Source organism: Schistocerca cancellata, chromosome 5 (genome assembly GCF_023864275.1).
Source record: "Schistocerca cancellata isolate TAMUIC-IGC-003103 chromosome 5, iqSchCanc2.1, whole genome shotgun sequence".
NCBI lineage: Eukaryota > Metazoa > Arthropoda > Insecta > Orthoptera > Acrididae > Schistocerca > Schistocerca cancellata.
This window is the reverse complement of record NC_064630.1, coordinates 670,389,566-670,408,884: the sequence shown is the minus strand read 5'-3', so window position 1 is coordinate 670,408,884 and position 19,319 is coordinate 670,389,566. Positions and strand designations below refer to the sequence as shown.

Genomic DNA, 19,319 nt, shown 5'->3' with positions numbered 1-19,319 from the left:
AACTACTTTTCTCAATGTTTCTGAACTTGTGTTCTGTCTTAATACATGGAACAACTATAATACAGGGTGTTTATAAATGAATATTGGGGTTTTAACACTTTATAATATTTATTATATTAAACTTACGGTTATAAATGATATGTCAAATGAAAGAGCAACTCATACAGTTTCACCAAGAACCTTATGAATGTTCAATGTAAGCACCATTTGTCACACGGCACACATCAAGTATATAGCCGAGTTCTTCCCACATGTCGGTAAGTGTGTCTTCAGTGATAGTAGCAACAGTTGCTTCAATCCAGTTTCTTAATTCAGGGAGGTCTGCTGGTAGTGGAGGCACATACACATGATCCTTGATAAAGCCCCAAAGGAAAAAATAGCATGGCGTTAGGTTGGGTGAACAAGGAGGCCATGCAAAGCAAGTCCTGTCATTGGGCCCCTTGTGGCCTACCCAGCACTTGGGTACAGTGAAGTTCAACCAATCACATACTTCGCTATGCCAGTGAGGTGGCGCACCATCTTGCTGGAAAATGAAGTTCTCTGGCTCATCTTCTTCCAATTGAGGGAAGAGACATTGCTCTAGTGTATCAAGGTGAGAAGTGCCAGTTACAGTAGGTTCACCAAAAAAGAAAGGCCCATAAACTTTCTGCTAGGATATGGCACAAAAAACAAGTTAAAAAGGACGACCTATAAACTTTCTGCTAGGATACAGCACAAAAAACAGTCATTTTAGGGGAATCTTGTTGCATTTGTACCACCTCGTGAGGATCTTCTGAGCCCCAGATGTGCACACTGTGAGTGTTAACATGTCCACTAGGGTGAAAGGTCGATTCATCACTGAAGACAACATGATCCAGAAAATTTTCATATGAAACAACATTTCATTTGCAAAGTTGGAACATAATCCATGGTCTGCCGGCTTTAGAGCTTGTAATAACTGTGAACAGTAAGGATGTAGTAGTATGCATTTTCTTAAAACTTTCCAAACAGTCGACACGGGGACTTGTAATTCACGACTAGCTTTCCTGACTGATTTCTTTGGGCTACGAGTGAATGATTGCGACGGAAACATTGCGTGCTGCGTATGTACAACTGAAATATTATAAAGCGTTAACCCCGATATTCATTTATAAACACCTTAAACACCTTGTACTATGAAAAGGATAGTTGCTACTCACCATATGGCGGAGATGCTGAGTCACAGAAAGGCACAACAAAAAGACTGTCAAACAAAGCTTCCGATCCAACAGGCCTTCATCAGGATTTTCCATTTTTATATGTAACATCTCCTCTTTTTCCCATGTTAATTCTGCATGAGTAAGCTGAAATAATGTAATCTCTTCTATGTAACTTATCTACCCCTATGGTTATGTGGTGCTCAGGCAGGCACAGGGCATCTGTCTTATCAGAACTCTTCAAATTTTCTGAACAGACAAGAAGCTCTTCTGCATTACTAATCAATCCCTTAATATTTACATGAGATAAGCTAACCTTACTTTCCTGTGCATTGTTAAGCACAGCATTTTAAGCATAAAGTATCATAACCATATTTCATGCATCTGTGTGGAGAAAGCAACATCTGATGGTATCCTTAATAACTGTTTCTCACAATCATGGCACATCCTTTTGCACTCCCATTGTTACATCATTCCCTTCTACCACAATGCTGATCTTGAAACAATAGGACTGGAACACTAACAAAATCCTGGAATGTTCCCTGTTGCCTGATTTAATTATATGCCATCGCAAATTATGCTATTCTGCAGCCATATTTGGCTGACGTGGTCATTATCATCAATGATTTCATATAAATGACCTTCCATCTAATTTACAGTGAGAAGAATAAGTTCTTTCTCTAGATGATTCTCATATTGTAATCAGTCTAAAAACAACACAGCAACAGAAGAAATGATAAATAATCTTCTTAAAAGAATTACTGAGGGTGTTTTTGGAAATTGTCTCATTCTTAATTTCAAAAACACACAGTGTATTCACTTCTACACATATAGAGGTACCACACTAATGACAAATGAATCACATGGTGAGGAAATAATAATTAAAGTGGATATTTCAAAATTTTAGGTGTCTGTATTGATGAGAACTTGGAAAAATGAGAAATTGGAAAAAAAATTCTAAACTCTTAAAACAACTCAGTTCACCCATATTTTCACTTCAAATAACTACAAACCTTGAGGGGAGAAATCAGTAAGTTAACATATTTTGACAAACTGCCTGTTGGCTTCTGTCTCGGGTTCTTCGGCCGACATTCATCTAATGATTTTTCTGACGTTTCGCCAGCACGAGTGGCTGGCATTGTCAAAGCTTCACCTTCCATTGCCGGTGGTGAACTCCATTGCCAGTTCACCACCGGCAATGGAAGGTGAAGCTTTGACAATGGCAGCCACTCGTGCTGGCGAAACGTCAGAAAAATCATTAGATGAATGTCGGCCGAAGAACCCGAGACAGAAGCCAACAGGCAGTTTGTCAACAAGTGGCCACGAAAGCCTTAACAATTTTGTATTAACATATTTTGCATATTTTTATTCAATAATGCTTTACTGAATAATGTTCTGGGGTAACTCATCTTTAAGAAAGAAAGTTTTCGTTGCTCAGAAACATGCAGTAAGGACAATATGTGATATTCACCCATGATTGTCTTGTAGATATCTGAAGAGTTAGGCATTTGACCACTGTTTACAGTATAAAAAGAATAATAATATACATAATTACAATATCAGAAAGCAAAAAGAGACATTCATTAGTCTGCCACTTCATCTAACTGGGGTGAAATTACATTAGGTGTTCCACAGGGTTCAATCATGGGTCCCCTTCTGTTCTTGATATACGTGAACGACCTCCCTTCCTATCTGAAACAGGAAGCTGAACTGACACTGTTTGCTGATGATACAAGCATCATTCTTAATCCAATAAAAGAAAGACCAACTGAAAATGATACAAATAAGGTCTTTGGAAAAGTCATTAATTGGTTTTCTGCAAATAGGTTTCCTCTAAATTTTGAAAAAACACAGTATATCCAATTTTCTGCTGCAAAAAATACAGTTCCTACAATAAATATAACACATCGACAGAAGTCAGTAGACAGAGTAGAGCATACTAAGTTTTCGGGTGTACATATAGATGAGAATCTTAATTGGAAAATTCATATTTTGGATCTTCTAAAGCAACTAGGTTCAGCAACTTTTGCAATCAGAATAATTGCCAATTTTGAGGATATATAAATTAGGAAGCTAACATACTTTGCATACTTTCACTCTCTGGTGTCATACGGAATAATATTTTGGGGTAACTCAACATTTAGACAAAAAATATTCACTGCTCAAAAGAAAGTGGTTAGAATAATGTGTGGGGTTCATAGTCACACATCTTGTAGGCATCTTTTTAAAAGATTGAGAATTCTTACAACAGCCTCACAGTACATTTACTCACTAATGAAATTTGTTCTCAACAAAATGGACCAGTTTAAAAACAACAGACATTCATTATTATAATACCAGAAAAAAGAAAGACTTACACTATCCTTTACTCAACCTATCTTTGGCACAGAAAGGGGTAAAATATGCCGCTATAAAAATTTTCGACAAATTACCAGATGAAATAAAATGTCTCACAGACAGCAGTAATAGCTTCAAAAATAAATTGAAATCATATCTCCTTGACAACTCCTTCTGTACCATAGATGAATCCTTGAACAGGAATAAATAAATCTATAAATATAGTATATGCATTTTGTACCATTTAAGGGAAAGGGGTAAATAATAGAAATATTAATCTTGAAATCTGATCTTGTTTCATATGTGCATTTCTTGTGCACTTGACATGTTCCACCATACCACGCGACTGATCAATGGAACACGCAACTAACCAACCACATTGAGGTTGTCTTTAGCATAAAAAGTGGTGCACAATGCTGTCACCAAAATTTTTGGTTACTTACTTGATGACATAACATGTCTGACAGACTACAGAGCTGCATGTGAAAACAAAACGAAAAAGTTTCTTGCTGATAGCTCCTATTCTCTAGAACTTATATTTATGTAATATATAAAATATGGTGGGTAAGAATTATTAATTCACATCTGCATTTAAAGAAATTACAAAAAACTTGTATATGGTCAGCATTTGCATATTAATATAAAATGACTCATTCCACTTCAATATGATTAGTCACACAAATGAGCCATGGAATATAAAAGTAACTCATTTTTTCCAACAGTTAAGAAATGAATGAATTCAAATGTGGCCTATGTCTTTTGGCAATGATTTGTATGAAGGGCATCCCAAAGAGGTAACCAAAGACAAAAACACTGAGAAAGTGCACAATAAGCTGTGGTGACAGTTGCATGAAAAAGCTGACCACATAGGCTTATCAAGAGAAAGAGTGTGGTGTATTTTCTAGAAAGAGTTAATTATGAGAAATCTTTGTAGAAGCTGAGTGCAGTTTTGGTTGAATGCTAACAAAAAGCAAATGTGGAAAGAAATCCACCCAATGAGTGCAGATGTATTACTGTGGAGAAGGCATGGATCCACTTCTTCATGCTACATATAAAACAGCACCCGAGGCAATGGATGGAATCTGGTGTACTAGCAGCAAACTAGGTGAATTTGGTTACAACTGCCAAAGAGATTATGCCCAGTGTTTTCTAGCCTGCTCGATTATTCTCATCAACTGACTTGCAAATGGTGAAATGATAACTGGCAAACACTATGCAAATATTATTGACCAACTGAATGAAAAAATATGTTCCAGGTATGCTGTTTGCTTTCTTTCTGGCTTGCAAATCCAAAGTGGGCATTTTATTATTTGTTTTGACTTCAATTCTGAGTACAACATTAAAGACCTGTTGAATTAAGATGCTGTAAAAAGCCTGCAATTTATACTTTTGATGAAACCAAATTGCAAATGTTTACTCTACATAGCATGTCTCCTGTGTAGCTGGTTTCAGTGCTTCCCCTTCCAAGTGCTCCATATACAAGCATGTCTGTTGTCTTGCCATCAATTTCTCACTGGGCAGCTTGAAAGACTCTTCTAGAGAAACTCTCATGAAGAGGGATACTGTGTCAAAGCTGACAAGAAGATAAGAGTGTTGAATGTAACCTGAATGAGCAACTACGCAACTTCCAGCGAGTTAAGGATCTGGTCCTTCAAGTTCTTGACAAGACTACATGTTCAGATACGAATGTTACTGATGATGGGCCAAAGTGGTTTGTCTTCCTATGAAGGAATGAAGGTTGGTGGATACATAACTTCCTGGTAACCTCATTCAATACATTGGACATTTGAAGAACTTTCAGTAGCTTCTCTTAGATATTCCTTGTTGGACCTTTCTTTAGTTTTCTATATTCAGAATCGGCTAGCAGGCATCTCACCATTTCCACAACACTATACTTTGTCAACAATACAGTTGCTTTGCCTTTGTCTGCTGGTACGCATCTTCCCTCAAATGTCACACGGCCAAGTTTTCTTTTCTTGAGAAGCTGTTCCTTGGCAACTGTGCATGTGCAAAGACAGACCATGTTTCCTGCCTAAACTTCTCTGCCTTTAGAAGATTTAGGCATGTCCTCATCTTGAAGTGTTTTCTTGAGAAGTTTACTTTTGGCAGTTGTGTTTGTGTGAGTAGAGACCACTTTTCCTGCCTGACCTCCTCGGGAATCACTGAAAATAGGTACATGGAAACAATATGGCTTTTTTTCCAATATTTAGGCAAGACATTGGTGATTTAGCCCCATGGAAAAACAAACAGATTTCCTTCATCTAAATTACATATATTGTAACATAATACTTGTGATATAAATAGAAACAAATGGCAAACAGCCATTTTTTGTTATGTTGGCCATGAAAAAAATGGGCTGCACAATAAGACACAATATTTACCACAAAATCACTCACTCATGTGGATCAGTATCTGTAAAGTGGCAGTCACCACCATCCTGTGTACAGAAGAGGTATTCTCAAAATCCTAGTCTGCAGGGCTTGGAGCAGGTCATGACTTTCAGCTTAATAACCAGACTTAAACACTAGAAAACTGCTGGGCTTTGGATGAACAAGCCAGCTGGAGGCAGAGTGGTCATATCCATTCACCTTTATAGTATGATGACATTCTGTGGGCAATATTATTGGCCACAATGTGAAAAACACATTATGCCTGCCGATAAAAATTAAATCACTCATGGACAGGATAAAAAGAACTTCGGATTCTGCAGGTTTGGAGTGTATACCCAATCCCTTGTGACCAGTCATACAAGGTGTGTGACAAAAGTGATGAGACTGACAACACTGTGAGTAATCTGACACCACTTTGTTCTACTTGCTTAAGGTGGAGTCTTCATCCCTTCCAGACTCTCAGTCCAGAGTTTCAGCTCCGTATAGCCCTCATATAATTTTTTAGAGTGCCAGTGAAGTTGTGTTTTTGTTGTGTGTTATGAAAATGGAACAGCAAAATTTAGAGGAATGTTAAGCCATCAAGTTTTGTATTAAACTTGGGGAGTCAGAGTGTGACCCTTGAAAAGTTGAAACAGGCTTTTAGGAAAAATTCTTTATCAAGAGCACAAGTTTTTCGCTGGGACAAATCTTTTTTGAAGGCTGACAACACAATGAAGATGAACCTCACTCAGGTAGACCTTCAACATCAAAAACTGACAAAAATGTCAAACGTGTGCATGCTTCTGTGAGATCAGACTGACATTTAATAGTAAGGACAATGGGTGACTTGTTAAACTTACACCATACATCAAATTTTGACCGAAGATTTGCACTCTGGAGATATGTGGATGCTATATCATGACAATGCCCCATGTCACACGGCCACTTCCATCACACAATTTTTGATCTCCAAAGACATTCATGTTGTTCCACAGTCCCTCTAGTTACCTGATTAGAGCCCTTGTGACATTTTTCTTTTTCTGAAACTGAAAAATGTCTTAAAATGATACAGTTTTAAGACTTTAGAGAACATTCAAAAGAATGTGCCTAACATGTTAAAAGCCCTACCAGTTGCAGCTTTTCAGCCCTGTCACCAAAACTGGGAATAACAACTCTGCCCAAGTACAGTTGCTGAAGGAACTACTTTGAAGGGGACAGTACTGTTGTTTGAAAGACAAAAATTAATGAATGAATAAATAAAACCTTTGTAGATAAAAATCAGTTTCATTAATTTTCTCACACACCTTTATGCCAGCCAAATATTCAGAACTATGGAACAACCACACAAATCAGAAGGTGCAAAACATTGCTTGGCAGCCGAATTTTGACCAAATGATAGTGCCTACTCAGATTTTTTACTTCTGGGAGTCACTATAAAAGAATCCATTAATGTTAAAACTTCAAAAGACATTGTTACTCAGGGTGTCATCGAAAAAATCGTATGACCTTACACACCATCTGCTCAAAAGCCAGCAGGCCTCGACCCGGTTATGAAAGTGATAAGGTGGCACAACAGGGTACATCTATGACTGCTGGCAGTACAAGGACAGTGACAGTAAGCCTAGTGTGACACCAGGCTCCAAGCCTATAACAACAGATGGCTTGTACTATTACGGAAATAGTGGATGCCAGCAGTTATAAATGAGCACTCCAGCCTCATGGCATCAGTGTGCCTGATGACAATTTGGACTGTTGCTGAAATACTATCCATATGTGGCCATTTGCTCAAAACTTTTTTTGCTCATAATACACCAAGTGAAAGTTAAGAATCACTAAGTATATTAATTTTGTTACCCTTGGTCATTGTTTCTGCTGTGTTACCATTTTGGTTTGATCTGTCACACTTAACATCAACAGCTTCCAAAAAATATATGGCAATAACAAAACGGCATACTTACTTTAAAAAAATCTAATATTATCATCACAACTGCATTTGGAGAAGAATAGAGATAACAGGGTTTAAAAGTACGTCAATTAAAAAAAGAAAAAGAAAGAGAAGTAACAAGTATTATATTTTATTATCTCAACACCCAACATCAGAAATTGTCAAGTGTGACAGCCAACACATTAATGAAAAAAACATTTGGTCAACATTCAACTGGATAGAATAATAAACCACAACATAAAACTTTGGCATGCACCACCAATAATCAAATATTTTTCCATGCATGGGAGATGTGATACTGTTGGATCATACTGCTAGCACGCTTGCTTGATATTTAGAGTTATTTAGCTCAAAGGCATGTTAGGAAAATATGGATGTTAACTCACCAACAAAAACAGGTTTTTCTGTTCCTTCACTGTCAACTGAATATGCCTTAAATTTGGAGTGAAGAATATCCTTCCTCGGACTCAGTATCAGACGGAAATCTCTAAAACAAAAAGAGGCAAATGTCTAGCCCAATGTAACAACTATATGTGAGAACCTCATGAACATTCATTTCCATAATCTTTTCCTGTAAATACCCTTTATCAAATGCTCATCAGATGCAAAGTACATTACCATACAGAAACAGTTTGCTTTCTGAACATACAACTATACCTGAAAATAATGAACAAGAATGCAGACCAGCAAAATATACTCTGTTTAAAATCTTAATCAACATGAAAATCAGTGACCTGATACTTATTACTGTAATTAAATAACTGGATACTACCTTCCCAGAGTGCTGAATGACACCTCTTTTATTTTATTGAATGGATGTGGGCTTGGATTTGTTCCTCTTTTCACAATTGTGTGTTTGAAATGTGAAGTGTGAAGGGTCTCAAAGTGCCTCAGGTTTTTGTAAATAGAACCTGGAAAAGAAATATTTATAATCAGTTTTATAGATTCACTAATTTTAATATATGCAGCAACATCTGGGCCTAAGCAAATGCATTAATAGGAAGTTACAAACAAAGGAGCAACTTTTGATGTACTTGAATCCTGTTTCCCTAAGCAACTTGAGGTAAACGGCAGGATGCTTCCTACTGTAAGATTATAACTAACAGCTTGACTCATTCTTGTCAAACAAGGAGTGTAAGTATGTAAATGACTATATATATAACTCACTTTTCTTGTTCAAAGCTTTGTAACTATAATCCATGAATGATTAAGAAAGCCGGCCGGTGTGGCCGTGCGGTTCTAGGCGCTTCAGTCTGGAACCGCGTGACCGCTACGGTCACAGGTTCTAATTCTGCCTCGGGCATGGATGTGTGTGATGTCCTTAGGTTAGTTAGGTTTAAGTAGTTCTAAGTTCCAGGGGACTGATGACCACAGATGTTAAGTCCCACAGTGCTCAGAGCCATTTGAACCCTTTTTTTTTTAAGTTAAGAACTATAACATTTATAACAATGACGACGACAACAACAACAACAACAACAGCCACCACCACCACCATGTACACACGCGCACTCATGCTCCCCCCCCCCCCCCCCACACACACACACACACAGAACCCATCGGTCCAGATGACTTTCTTGTATCCGATGAATGTTTAGTGACAGTGTTCTTCCAGCTCCACTAATTTCAGTGTCTTGTTGTGAGCAGTAAGCAGAGGTCTCGTGTGGGTTGCTGGTTCTTCAGCCCACACTGAGGAGATGTTTTTGAACCGAATGCTTGTTCGCCAGTTGTTACTGTTTAACACAGAGCTGGAGAGCTGTTTACTGCAGTGTCACCACTTTATCAGCTGTTGTAATACATGAAGACTGCTGACAACACAGTTACACACTGCAGTGCACTCTGAGGGCACTAGTTTCTTCCAAATATGTTGTTCACCATAGATCCTTGACATAGGAGCACATGACAACCACAATAGTGTGAATTGAACCTAATAGTATAAAATGTTGGCTGTGGCCTGTCATATAATGATGTGAAATGCAAACTCGCATATGCACAAACAGAAAAAGAAAGGAGCATTAATTTGTTTTGCATCTGCATAATGTTTTGGAATGTAAAATGTGATGACAGTATGACCTTTAGGATAGCTTCAATGTTAAGCGAGGTTGCACAATGACAGCTTGGTTGTGAACTGGTCAAGCAGTACTGAAGCTTTAATTAAGCTCAGTTGCTACACAAAATTGCAGATGGAGTAGTCTATGAACTGGGCATCAACCATCTGACCATGAGCAAAAGTGCTAACACTGTTTGCTTTGCTCATGTGGCATTTGTCTGTAATGCTAACAGCCAATATAAGGTCTGACAACATCTTAGCCATATAACATACTAAGCTATTCTACTGGGTGATCAAAAAGTCAGTATAAATGTGAAAACTTAATAAACCACGGAAAAATGTAGATAGGGAGGTAAAAATTGACACAGATGCTTGGAATGACATGGGGTTTTATAAGAACAAAAAAAAAAGTTCACAATATGTCCGACAGATGGCGCTGGACAGCAAAACGTCAGTGACAGCAATCGTGTATAAAAGGAGCTATAATGAGAGAGAGAATCACATGTGCCAGCAGTCGCAGCATGTTGACGTTACCTGAAAAGGCGCTTTTAGTGAAGCTGTATTATCAGAATGGGGAATGTGCTAGTTCAGTGTTACGATCCTATTGCCTTTGGAAGGGGATTAGAACGGGTAAAGGTCCGTTGACAAATGCAGCTGTGACGAGAGTGATTTCGAAGTTTGAAGCCAGGAGTTGTTTAGACGATAGACCCTGTAATGGCTGACCGAGCACAAGGTGTAATGCTGCTGTGACAGTTCAGGAAGAAATGGAGACTGTAGCGGGTTCGTCTATGCATTGGGAAGTCAGTGCTCGTGCAGTCGCAAGTCGCACCGGCATTCCATACACTACTGTTTGGTTGGCACTGAGGCGTACCCTCCAATGCTATCCGAACAAAATCCATCGGCATCATGAACTGTTACCTGGCAATTTAGTGAAGCGGAGGGCATTTGCGGTGTGGGTGTTTCAAAAGATGGTGGAAGATGATGATTGGTTGAGTAACGTGTTGTAGACCGAAAGTCACGGTATGGATTGGATTTACCACATCTACCGTTATTGGGCCTTTTTTCTTCGAGGAAATGTGTGATTCTGGTTTTGTAACTGCTACCGTGACAGGTGAGAGGTACGCCGATATGTTACAGAATTGCATCATCCCCAGCCTGGCTGATAAACACCTGCTGGAACGTACAATGTTTATGCAGGATGGCGCTCCACCCCGTATTGCTAGATGCTTGAAAGATCTCTTGCGCGCGTCGTTTGGTGATGATCGTGTGCTCAGCCGCCACTTTCGTCATGCTTGGCCTCCCAGGTCCCCAGACCTCAGTCCGTGTGATTATTGGCTTTGGGGTTACCTGAAGTCACAAGTGTATCGTGATTGACTGACATCTGTAGGGATGCTGAAAGACAACATCCGACGCCAATGCCTCACCATAACTCCAGACATGGTTTACAGTGCTGTTCACAACATTATTCCTCGACTACAGCTATTGTTGAGGAATGATGGTGGACATATTGAGCATTCCCTGTAAAGAACATCATCTTTGCTTTGTCTTACTTTCTTATGCTAATTATTGCTATTCTGATCAGATGAAGCGCCATCTGTTGGACATTTTTTGAACTTTTGTATTTTTTTGTTCTAATAAAACCCCATGTCATTCCAAGCATGTGTGTGAATTTGTACCTCTCTATCTACATTATTCCGTGATTTATTCAGTTTTCAAATTTATACTGACTTTTTGATCACCAGGTATCTTGGTTCTGCATGACTTTGGGGTATGTTGAAAGAAGGAATCATAAAACCAGGAGAGGAAAGTACAGGAAATGTAAACAAGGAAAGGACAAAAAAGCTGTGGAGTACAGAAGAAGTTATTTTGAAGATGGAGGAGAGAAGAAAATTCAAAATCAAAAACATGAAGACACAAGGAAACTGTACTGAAGGCTGAATAATAAACTGTGTAAAGAAACACAGCAGGCTAGGAGGCTAGGGAAAAATGGCTAAAAGAGGAGTGCAACTTAGTTGACGTACTGGAGAGAAATGGAAAATAATATTTACTGTCAATACTACAACAGAGTCAAGACTACAACAGAGCCAAGTATACAATGATCATGAAGACATCCTACAGAATGGCAAGACTATTTAGAAGAGCTATTTGACACAGATCACAAACCAACAACTCTGGAACTTGAATCAATGAAAAGTGTAAAGACAGGACCAACAATCATAATGGAAGTAGTGAAGAGTGCAACAGCTGCAACAATACTAAAATGTTTGAACCAAGGAGGAGTAAGAGAAATATTGAGGTTATTTAGCAAAATATGACAGTGGGGAATGGCCAGGACTTTCTGACACCAAAGAAACAAGGAACTAAGAAATGCAGTCAGCACAGGGCAATTGGCCCCATTTCAGATGCAGCCAAAGTTATGTTGAGAATCATTAATAAGAGACTACAAAAAGGTAATTGAGGAGACTCTGGCTGCAGAGAAATTTGGTTTTTAGATGGAATACAGGCACGAGAGAGGCACTAGGTCTCTTGCGAATTTTGGAAGAGAGGCTTACTAAAGAGGGGCGAGACCTGCACATGTGCTTTATGCACTGGCAAAAATCCTCTGATATGTGGCTTGGGATAAGCTTGCAACTATAATGAGGAGAAAGAGAGTGAACTGGAAAACCAGACACCTTATTGACTTGATTTTTATTTGGTCGCATTTGAGTACATTTTGTACAAAGTGCGAACTTGTAATATAGGACAAGGTCAACTTAAGCCTATTTTCTTGCAGTATTTAACCTTTCTATTACAATTTAATATGTCAATATGGCAATACTTATAACAACATTGCATATATTTTTCACCCATTTTTTAGATCCTGAAAATTATTTACATACTACATTATACTCATATTTACATTTTTCTCTCTGTATTCATGTCCTCAAGTTATTTACATATCATAATATGTTCAATTACTTACAGTACCTCTATCACAGTAAAAGTACCATTTTTCATTCATCGATAAATATACTCTTCTACGTTATAATATTCTTTTTCCATTAAATAATCCTTTAAGTTTTTGGAATGTCCTTTTGCTCAGACTGTCCAGCAAACGTTTTGGAAGGCACTTTATGAGTTTGATACCTGAGTATTGAGGAACGTTTTCAGCAACTCTCAGTCAGTGTTGCATACTTCTCAGCTGGCCTGTATTTCTTGTTTCATATGTATGAATGTCTGTATTTCTTTCTAGTACTGCATTTCCTTTTACTAATGATATTATTGTTTTGTAAATGCATAGAGAAACATATAATAATGTCTTTCATAATTTTTGCTTTGGTTTTGATTCTTTACCCATATCTATGTTATAGTCTCCACATATTATAACATCTTTCATTTCAATCTTCAGTAATAATTTTTCTAGTTTTTTACAGAAATGTTGTAATATTACCACTTGGGGACTTGTATACACAAATAATTCTGAGCTCTTCACTCACTACGCCAGTAATTTCAAAATCTTTTTCAATGCAAGCTGGAAGAATTAAACATTTACAGTATTCAGTATCTTGTAGACTTCCAATTTTCTTCTTGTGTATAGCAACACCTCCACCTTTATGTTTTGATCTACAGAAATAATTAATCAAATCATAGTCTCTTTTTAATAGGGTGCTAAGTTCTGCTTCATTTAGCCCACACTCACTGATGCATTATATATCCAGTTGTGTTTCATTCAGAATCACTTCCACTTCAAGCTTTTTGTTGCCTAAGTACTGAATATTTTGGTACAAGATTTTAATGTTTTTTTTTTTTCTTTTTTTCTCTTTATGAGTCCTGAGTTTTTGAATATCTGTTGCAATTGGAGTTTCATATGTAACAATGCTGTATTCGTATCTCACGCTACTTTTCATTCGTTGGCTGTGGAATAAAGTCTTTTGCTAAATAGTGGGGAACTGCTCATATTCTCTGCGAAGTCTGCATTGGTTTTGTTTCTATTTTTTCAACTTTTGAAGTTGTTAGTTGTATGCTTTGATGTATTTCACAATCTTTTTGTGGTGCTGTGTGTGATGGTTCCTTTATTACATTTAATCCACAATCAGTAGTTTCTATCGACACATTGTGATCTTCCTGTTTCCCCCCTCCTCCATCTTCCTGGTTTTTTGATTCTATAGAAGATTGTTCTACTTCTGTCGTGATGGTAATTGCTAAGTTATGAGGGGGGATCAATATAAATGGGAATTTTGTTCCTGAACATCAACAGTTGGTAGGACTGGCCCCATACCTCTGCTATGCTTAGGCGGTACCGTTAGAAGTGAGGAGAGTGTACTGTTTGATATTTCCCACCATTTCGTCAGTAACACTCACAATGTCTGAGCAACAGGTGCACCCCTCCATTGCGCAAAGCACAATTATCAAATTTCTTGCTCGTGAAGGAGTTACAGCAGCAGAAATTTGCCAAAGATTGACTGCACAGTTCGGTGATAAAACATTATCAAGGATGCATGTGTTTAACTGGCATAAAAGTTCAAGGAAGGACAAGAACGTGTGGAAAATCAGATGCACGATCACCAGCATTACAAACAAAACATTCCTGTGGTTAAAGACATTAATGATGACAATCAAGGGGCGAGAGTATTGGAAATTGCACAAAAAGTCGGAATCAGTTATGGGAGCTGTCAAGCAATCATCACAAATCATCCATAAAGAGTTTTCCAGATGGGTCCCTAAACTTTTGACCAAAAATCTGAAGTTGAGACGTTTGGAGGTCTGTCACAGGCTTACAGCAAGGTTTGCAGAAGAAGGTGATGCATTTTTGAGTTGGATTGTCACTTGCAGCAAAACATGGGTTCACCACTACATTCCAGAATCCAAACATACCAATAGGGAGTGTAGGAGGAAAGGGGAGGCAGCACCAGTGAAAGTCAAGACTCTACTGTCAGCTGGCAAGGTTCTTTCAACCATTTTTCTCAACAACGAGGTATTTTGCTGATTGATTTTATTGTATGAGCGACACTCAATCAATGCTGCTTAGTACTGCGAACTGTTGAACAGGGCGAGAAATGCATGAGGGCATCATAAAGCTGCCCGTGCGGGACAAACACATTTCCAAAGTGGGAGACTATGCAGAAAAATAAATTATAATCGCCTTGAGTTTTTCAATAAATTAATTTAAATACAAATTAAAATCCCATTTATATTTGATCCGCCCTCATATTCCCCATGACTATGGTCTGCTTTTTGGTTGTTATTGCATACTTTAATTCTCTGCACAGTCTCTTTCTTCCTCCTTTGTTTATACACAATCCTTGCCATGTGAAATCTTGTGTTCTTAGGAATCTGTTTACATTAAGTACTGCGGCATGATTGTATTGTTCACCTGCTTTTACAATGCACTTGTTCAGCTGATATATGACAATTTGTCTGTACCCTGTCTTGCTGGTATGGAATTGTACACGGCATCACCCTTGTGTGCAACATATTCCTGATTAACTCTTCTACAGCATTTCTGAAATTATAGGTCTTCTTTACTGTCATCTGATCCAGTGGAGACTATCAGTGTGCCTTCTTTTCCTAGGTATTTTATTTTGCTATGAATGTCTCTAGTAGCTTTGTTAAATAATGCACCTGGTTTAACAAGTGATGTTACAGAGAGCATTTCTTGTGATAATTCATTTAACAGGCTTGCACAGTTTCTGCTGTTTTCATTAGTTAACATAAGAACTTCAGTTTCTGGCATAGCTGTATTACCTTGATTCCCAAATAAATTTAAATCAAAAAGCATCAATGAAAGTGAGAAGAGGAAGCATGAACTGGATAGAACAAGGAAAAGGAGTAAGATAAGGCTGGTGTCTGCCTCCAACTCCTTTCAGTGTATACTTTAAATTATGACTGCCCATTGCCCATCAGATAACAAAGGGGTAAAAATTGGTGGAAGAAGAATATGGTGTCTGAGGTTTGCAAACAACATGGTCCTCCCAGTAACTGGTGAAAAAGAATTACAGGACATAATGGTTACCACAGAAGCCAAAGGAAAGATTTATAGAATTAAAATCAATACAAAGAAAGTAATGGCACTAGAAGGAAATAAAAAGGTAAAGATAATGATGAATGAAGAAGTATTAGACCATGCGAAAAGCTTTAAATGCCTCAGAAGTAGTGTTGAAATGGACTGGAAGAGAAGTAAAGGAAATAAAGCTAGAATACCAACTGTAAAAGAGGTGTTTTATACGAAAAGGAAAATTTTCCGCATCAACATTGATACAGACTTATGAAAGAGGCTAATAAAATGTTTTATATTGTGTGTGCTCCTGTGTGGTGCTGAAACGTGGGCACTGAGGAAGAAAGACACAGCATGGCAGGAGGCTTTTAAAATGTGGGCATGGTGGATGATGGAAAGAATAAGTTGGACAGATAAGAGTGAAACATGGGGAGGTACTAAGAAGAGTGAGTGAGCAAAGACCAATACTGAATGTAATACAGAGAAGAAAATGAAACTGTATTAGTCAGAATTAAGAAAGAGGGAGGAGGCTTATAAAAACAGTTTTAGAAGGGTACATGGAAGAAAAGAGGAGACAAGGGTAGAACAGAGTCCTGATCCTGGTGATGAGATCCTGGATAGCAGCTCTCACAGCAAGGAAGCAATAGGTCACAGGAAATCGAGATGCAAAGGACTCGTTAATATTACAGAAAACCAATGACGATATTACATGACCACTACGCAACTGATGACCCTGCCATTTAGTACCTTTACTCCCCAAACCAACCAACCAAAGGACCATTTACATGAGACCACTGGGCTAAACTAAAAAAGGCAGAAGGAAACACACACTCAAACTAGGAAAACAAGCAAACACATCATTAGCAAGTCCAGTTACACATTCCGCATGTCCTATGGAATATGATACTACATATAAAATGTAATGCATTCTAATGCGCAAAGCTGTTTATTTACAGGTATCCACATATACACACTGTGTGAATCATATTATACTCCTAGATAAATTGAAGTTTTATGGGGTTGATGATATAGCCAACCAATGGATCATGTCATATCTAACCAAAAGAATGCAGAAAGTCGTACCTAGTAGTAATTCAACCAACAAAATCCAGGGACATAATTCTGACTGGGAATAAATCACACACGGGTTTATCTGAGGCTCAATCTTATGCCCACTACTGTTTCTCATACACGCCTATGTAAAAGATCTAGCATCTAATGCAAAACAAGCAGAATTAGTTCTTTTTGCAGGTGACACCAGTATTATAACCACTACCAGTATACATACAGAAATGGTGAACAATGTTCTCAAAAGTAACATTGACTGGTTTTGTGCGAATGGTCTCACCCTGAAGTCAAAAAGACACGTCACATTCACTTCTGCTCCTCTAGGGGTACTGTATCAGTGATAAGTGTAACACATGGTGATGAAATAATACACAAGGTGGAAACTTCAAAATTCTTGTGTGTCCATATTGATGAGAATTTAAATTGGAAAAAGCACATTTTGGAAATCAAAAAACAACTTAGTTCAGCAACATTTGTGTCTTAGAATCTTAACACATTGCGAGGGGGAGTGAATAATGTTCTGGGGTAATTCATCTTTAAGAAAGAGGGTCTTCATGCCCAAAAAAAGTGCTGAAAGAATAACGTGTGGTGCTCACCCGTGATCAACTTGTAGAAATCTCTTTAAGGAGTTGGGCATTTTGGCTATTGCTTCACAGTATATTTATTCCCTAATGAAGTTTGTAAATAAACCACTACAGTTCAAAAGGAACAATGAGGTACACAATTACAATACCAGAAGAAAAAATGACATTCTTTACTCAACATTAAGGCTGTCTTTAGCACAAAAAAGGGGTACACAAAGCTGCAACAAAAATTTCTGACCACTTACCTAGTGATACAAAATGTCTAACAGACAGCAAGGTAAAATTTTAAAATAAATTTAAAAGTTTTCTCCAGGCCAACTCTTCCTATTACGTAGAAAATTGCTCTGTTTGTAATGTGTAAAAGGTGATGGGTAGGAATTGCTAACTCAATCTGTATGTCTTGTTTTCATTTCGGGAAAAATAATTATATGGTGATGTTTAGAGTACAAATAGATGTAGAAATTAATTTGCAATATGAATGTAAAATGAGTCGTTCCACGTCATGACGAATTATCGTGCAAAATGATCCATGGAACATGAAAGTAACTAACTTATTAACTATGTAGCTAAACTACCAACGGATGTACTGCTCATGTCGGTTCAAGAAATAATTAAATCAACACATTTTAAACGGCAATTTAAGCACATGTGATACGTACAACAGACTACAAAATCAAATGAATCTCAGTTGGGATTGCCCTGTCACATATACTACCATATAATACCGGTAATATAAAATTCATTTCCATGCATTAACACCTTGAGCACAAGAAACTTGTTAAAACTCCTGTCATAATATTGACTGTCGAGAATTGTCCCATCTACAAGCTTGTTTTGCTTACCGTCAGCGTCGTTCACTAGCTGACAAAAGAGAAACAACAACATAACTTTTCTGTGCCCCACCCAGCAAATAGTGTACGACCCGCTCCACATTGTCCGAAGTGTCACTCAAATTGTTTACATCTCGCTTGCGACGCTTGGTGTTAGGTTTCAGCGTCGTCTGTCACACGAGTTTGTCAAGCACAGTGAACTTCAGTAGCAAATAAACTTTCGTAATTCCTTGCAAGTTCTTTGACGTTCAATCAGCTTCTAGTAAATCGACTTCCGCAAGTTTCCACAACTTCCAAAAGTAGTTAGCGCAAGGTTAGATTAGATTAGTACTTGTTCCATAGATCATGAATACGACACTTCGTAATGATGTGGAACGTGTCAGGTTAATAAAAGGTGTCTGTACAAGATATTACATTAGATAAAATATTACATGACATTCAATAATTTTTTTTTGTGGAGGTTGGGAAATTACCCACTTACTATATCCAAAAATTCATCTAATGAGTAGAAAGAGTTTCCATTAAGAAATTCTTTTAATTTCCTTTTAAATGCTATATGGCTATCTGTCAGACTTTTGATGCTATTAGTTAAGTGACCAAAGACTTTTGTGGCAGCATAATTTACCCCCTTCTGAGCCAAAGTTAGATTTAACCTTGAGTAGTGAAGATCATCCTTTCTCCTTGCGTTGTAGCCAACTTTTGAATTCGTTCGGATTGTTAATAACAAACTTCATAAGTGAATATATATATATATATTGTGAGGCTACAGTGAAGATTTCTAGCGCTTTAAATAAGTGTCTGCAGGATGATCTCGGATGAGCTGCAGCAGTTATTCAGATTACATGCTTTTGTGCAATGAACACTCTTTTACTCAATGATGAGTTACCCCAGAATATGATGCCATACGAAAGCAGAGAATGAAAATAGGCGTGGTAAGCTAATTTACTCAGTTGTACACAGCCAAAATTTGCAATGACCCTAATAGCATAA

At 37.8% G+C, this 19,319-nt stretch overlaps 1 protein-coding gene across 1 annotated transcript in view; it reads right to left on the bottom strand.

The window, feature by feature from the left end:
* The window catches only part of LOC126187957 (ADAM 17-like protease), a 138,496-nt gene extending 119,915 nt beyond the window's left edge, over window positions 1-18,581 (bottom strand). The window contains exons 1-3 of the mRNA XM_049929337.1: window positions 18,342-18,581; window positions 8,599-8,737; window positions 8,213-8,313 (exon numbers count right to left, since the gene is read on the bottom strand). Of these exons, the coding sequence (XP_049785294.1) occupies window positions 8,213-8,313; window positions 8,599-8,737; window positions 18,342-18,432 (331 nt within the window). The 5' untranslated portion in view covers window positions 18,433-18,581. The remainder of the gene's footprint in view (window positions 1-8,212; window positions 8,314-8,598; window positions 8,738-18,341) is intronic.
* Between the last annotated feature and the right edge of the window lie 738 nt (window positions 18,582-19,319).